Here is a 5531-nt window from a genome sequence, read left to right as displayed (position 1 = left end):
CTGAACAGAAAATTTCAAAGATCAGCTCGAGAAGATAAATCCAAATATTACAACAAAATGTGTAAAGATCTGGAATCAGAAATCCGAAAAGGAAGAGCACACTTAGCATTTCTCAAGCTGGGGGAACTGAAAAAACAATTCAAGCCTCGACTTTTGTTATTGAAAGATTCTCTGGGAAAATTAGTGAATAATGTAGAAAGCATCAAGAGAAGATGGAAAGAATACACAGAGTCACTGTACCAAAAGGAAATGGTTCATGTTCAACCGTTTTAAGAGGTAGCATATGATCAAGAGCCAATGATACTGAAGGAGGAAGTCCAAGGTGCATTGAAGGAATTAGCAAAGAACAAGGTACCAGAAATTGATGGAATAAAAATTGAAATCCTTCAAGAAAGTGAAGGCAGCACAGGAGGCACTCACTCATCTATGCCAAGAAATTTGGAAGACAACTATCTTGCCGACTGATTGGAAGAGATCCATATTTGTGCCCATTCCAAAGAGAGTTGACACAATGGAATGCGGAAATCATTGGACAATCTCTTTGATATCCCATGAGAGTAAAGTTTTGCTAAAGGTAATTACAGAAATGGCTACAATCATACATTGACCGAGAACTTCCAGAGGTTCAAGCCAGATTCAGAAGAAGCAGTGGAAAGAGGGATATCATTTCTGATGTCCAATAGATTTTGGCTGAAAGCAGAGAATATCAGAAAGATGTTTACTTGTTCTTTATTGACTATGCAAAGGTTTTCAATTGTGTGGATCATGACAAGCTATGGACAACATTGTGAAGTATGAGTATTCTGGAACACTTAATTGTGTTCATGAGGAATTTGTACCTGGACCAAGAAGCAGTTGTTTGAACAAAACATGGGAACACTGAATGGTTTAAAATTAAAAAAGATGTGTGGATAAGGTGGGAGAGTGTGTGGGGTGGGAGGGGTGAATGGCTGCTTGGCTTGGCAGCATGAGTCAGCAGCTGCCAGTGAGGAAATTGCCCAGCCTCCTGGTGGACCCGGAGGAGGCAATGGTTTGCCGCCGTTGTCGAGACCCCATCAACGTGGAGGGTTTGATCTTTAGGAGACTAGAAGGCCAAATTCAGAATGGTGGCTCTAGGTGAAGGCTTTTTCTCTTTGCCAGTTCTGAGGAAAGGCCCTGGTCTGCTTTCAGTCTCTGTAGGCCCACCATTCCGTGGAGATCCATGAATCTTGCCATTAAAAATAAGAATTAATTTAGAAGACAATGTACCATATGTGTCTATGAGAAAAGCTTTAAAAGGGAAGAGACCTCATTTTGATGTATCACTGGTTTATTTAACTTGAAAATTTATGGATCTTGTTAGATTTGCTCCTGGGAGCGGTCTCAACTTAAACAAGGTTGCAACAAAACTGGGAGTGCGAAAACAGAGTCTATGACATCACCAATGTCTTAGATGGAATCGAGTTAGTTGAAAAAGAAATCTAAGAACCATATACAGTTGATAGGATCTGACCTTAGTGATTTTGGAGCAATACCCCAGCAAAAGAAACTACAGGAAGAACTTTCTGACTTATCAGCAATGGAAGATGCTTTGAATGAATTAATTAAAGATTGTGCTCAGCAGTTGTTTGAATTAACAGATGACGAAGGAAATGAAAGACTAGTGTATGTTACTTATCAAGATATTTATTCATAGCCTTCAAGCCTTACATGAGCAGATCATTATTACAGTTAAAGCTCCAACAGAAACCAGATTGGATGTACCCGCTCCCAGAGAAAATTCCATCACAGTACATATCAGGAGCACCATAAGGCCTACTGATGTTTGTTTATGTGAAGTAGAACAGGAAAATACAAGTAACAAAATAACTGAAGATGTAGGCACCTCTTTATCTGAAAGCAAGCCTCTAAAACACCCTAAGGAAGAAAAAAATCCTCCTCAGCAAAGTGAAGAATTGCTTAAAGTGAGCAACTACCTACCTACCTATAGCATTTGAGAACTCATGTATTAAGTTCTTTTGGAACATCCTGCATGGATGAATTTGTTATCAACTTGATTTTCAGAGCAATAAATCATTTGTGAAGTTCTCTTGTGCCCAGTTAGCAGCAGAGTTAGGGCCAGTACTATCTACAAGCAGTGTACTGCTTAAATTTCTGGATAATTATGGATGCAGCGTTCAAAAATAAGTCTTTTTATAATTATGTACTGTTTTTGTTAGTTAAACAGACACCTTGCCTACTGTCTAAACTTCATCACAAAGAGTATCACTAAAACGGATGGTCAGAACTGAAATGGATGCTCTTCGTGGGTACTTCCCTTTCCTTCAAAGATTATGTGTCATAAATTACAAATGAATTGCCTTTCACTGGTTTTTGTTTGCTTTGAAATGTTATAAATTGGATGTGTTTACACAAATGAATCTGAATGTGATGTCTGTATATATTTGTATAATGTTTTAGTTACTTATGGAAAATGTCTAAGTGAAAACTTTTCACCATTATACAGCAAAAACAATGTATATATATATAGAAAGTAACTGACAAATTCTCTATTCTCTGTGGTGTTTATAACTTATTAGAATCCTCTTAATGAGGGTGAGAAAAGAGTTGTTTTTTAATACTTATATATGTAGAAGTATCAAAAATGTGCTATAATTTAAAATTCATGGATTGAATTAAAGTATTTTAATATAGTTTTCAACTCTAAAATTGGGTTCGGATAACGTGATGTCAAGCTACTAATACAGTATTAGATGATGGCTTAATTCATTTTGAGACATAAATTCAATGAGGGTGGAAATTGGAAACTATTTAAAGTTCTTTGTGAGAAAACTCTGTAAAGTTTCTGTAAGCCTGCAACCTTGTTCTTCAGTTAAAGTGGTTTTACTGATAATGAGTTGTACCCTGCCCTGTGTCCAGCTCTAGTTCCATATTTCCAAGTACCTAGCCATTTCTACCTCATTGGGTAAGTCATTTACTACTCTATGCCTCAATTAACTCAATAGTTCACCATTAGACTGTGAGCTCCTTGAAGGACTTTCTCTTATTCTTTGTTATATTCCAGCACCTTGCACCATGCCTGGCACTTAAAAGGTGCCAAATAAATGTTTGAACAATGTTTTTTTAAAAAAAGGTGTGCAACAAAGTTGTATTCAGCAATGTAGATGTTGTAGTGTAGTGCCATTGAGTCGATTCCGACCCATAGCAACCCTGTGTAGGGTTTCCAAGGGGCAGCTGGTGAGCTTGAACAACTGACCTTACAGTTCAAACGACTTTGCAGTCTGACACATTAGTCCACAGCGTCACACCAGGATTCCAGCAATGTAGATAGAGGTATTTTATTTGGCATGTGTAGAGTTCATGCATTTCTGAATTTTATTCACTCTGAAATCCTTATTGAGAAGTTGCTATGTGCCTGAAATTTGTTCTACATGTTGGGAATGTAGCAGTGAAGTTCACAATAAGCTTATATCTCTTCTGGTGGGGTGGGGATCAGATAGCAAATAATGAGATAGATAACATGTTGAGTGGTAAGTGTGCTGAAGAAAATAAAACTGGGTAAGAGGACAAAAAATGAATAGCGTAGAGAAAGGGATTATGTGTTAAGGTGTGGGGTGGGGATCGTGGTGAATGCTATTAAATACAGGATCTTCAGGAAGCCTCACCATGTCTGTTTTGAGCAGACTTGAAGGAAGTGACAGAGAACACCCAGCGAGTATCAGGGGAAAGAGTATTCACAGCAGAGGAGAGCAATGGGTACAAAGACTCTGAGGTAGGGGCCGTATTTGCTTTGTTCCAGAAGCAGTGAGGAGGCCAGTGAGTCAGAGGCATGAATGTGAGTGCAAATGGCTGGAGATTAGGTCAAGAGGTAGTTGTTAGGCATCCAGGACTTTGAGGATAATTTTGAATGAGGTAGAAGATGGTTGGAGAGTTTGACATATCTAAGGTCTTTACTAGTTTCACTCTGACTGCTGTGTTTTATAGACCAGGCAGGATGGGGGTAGGTGAGAATAACGTGGTATAGGGACCAGTGCAAAAGTCAGAGGGAGAGATGATGATGGCAACGAGCAGTTTGAGAGATGTGGAGGTGGTTAGGTGATGAATATATTTCAAAGGATTTCCTGATAGAATGGGCACGTGGAGAGGAGGTGAGAAGGGAGAAGAATAAAGGATTTCACTTAAGTTCTTTTAGGTTAGTTGGGAGAATGGAGAAAACAAGTGGGAGTGAAGAGAACAGATTTCTGGGAGACAGACTAGAAATCAGAAGTCCTTATTTGGATATGTTAAATATGATACAACTAATTAAGTGGTGATATCAATGATACATTTGAATACATATGGGTATGGAGTTTAGGAAGGAAGTTGGGGCTGGAGATGCAAGTGTTGGCATCTTCAGGCATTTAAAGCTGTGTGACTTGAAATCAGCTAGGGAGTTACTATAGACAGAAGAGAGTAGAAGTCTAAAGACCGAGCCCCAGAGCAGTCCAGCATAAGAGATGACCTAGATGGGAGTCCTGGTGTGGTGCTGGAAGATAAGCACTTAAAAAAAAAAAAAAAGAAAAAACATTTTCTAATACTTAAACAGCAGAATATGGAATGGAAATATCCTCAGTCACTGCCCAAGAAGTTCAAAAGTCAACTATCAAGTGGAAAATTGATGCTTACAGCTTCTGGGATTCTGAAGGACCTGTATTGGAACACTATCCAGAAAAACATTCCACAATCAACAGTGCTCCTTATAATGAGATGCTTGCTGAAGAACTGAAGCCTATTCTTTGGATTAAACACAGAGGACTGCTATCCAAGGACTTAGTGATCTTGCATGACAATGCACATCCACACACCTCTGTCCACACTGTTGACACTCTGCAAAAACTTCTGTTTTGAGGTGTTAAAGCATTCTTCCTATAGTCCTGATCTTGCTCCATCAGGCTTTCACCTGTTTGATCCCCTGACAGCAGCCCTTGTAAGATGAAGATTCGCCTCTGATGAAGAAGTGAACAAGGTGGTACATTCGTGGCTTGCAGATCAGCTAAAACATTTTTTAATAAGAGAATGTGAAAGTTTGTGGGCAGATGAACAAAGTGTATTGAAAATAGAGGAGATTGTGTTGAAAAATTATGTAGCTGTCTTTTCTAAAAGTTGATTGAAATAAATTCGACAGCTAGAGTGCAGATACTTCTTGTCTGACCCTTAAACTTGTCTGAGACCATGCAATCAAAGCATCTGGTACAGGCTTATACATCATAGTTGTCATTGCTAAAAAGAGTAATTAAATGAAGGCAGTAATAGGTTACAAAAGTACTTGACTCTTAAAGAATAGGATATTTTAATTTTATTTTGAACATTTCCTCACTCTTATGGGTGCTGAAGATTTTTTTTAAATGTACATCAATGTAGTGCATGGAGTTTTGTTGTGGTACTGTGGGTTCTTGCACCAAACTGTAAAGTTGCTTTGAACCACAAGGTTGGCAGTTCAAGCTCACCAGCTGCTCCTCAGAAACCCTATACAGGGTCACTGTGGGCCGAAACCTACTCAGTGACACTTAACA

General features: G+C 38.7%; 1 protein-coding gene across 1 annotated transcript in view; it reads left to right on the top strand.

The window, feature by feature from the left end:
- NME7 (NME/NM23 family member 7) overlaps positions 1–5531 on the top strand; it is a 212392-nt gene that overhangs the window by 59602 nt on the left and 147259 nt on the right. The window contains exons 6-7 of the mRNA XM_006872652.1: positions 1662–1943; positions 2199–2259. Coding sequence (XP_006872714.1) covers positions 1662–1943; positions 2199–2259 — 343 coding nt within the window. The remainder of the gene's footprint in view (positions 1–1661; positions 1944–2198; positions 2260–5531) is intronic.

Source organism: Chrysochloris asiatica, unplaced genomic scaffold (genome assembly GCF_000296735.1).
Source record: "Chrysochloris asiatica unplaced genomic scaffold, ChrAsi1.0 scaffold00207, whole genome shotgun sequence".
NCBI classification, from domain to species: domain Eukaryota; kingdom Metazoa; phylum Chordata; class Mammalia; order Afrosoricida; family Chrysochloridae; genus Chrysochloris; species Chrysochloris asiatica.
Note: the sequence above shows the minus strand (reverse complement) of the source record. Positions and strands in the feature narration are given on the sequence as shown.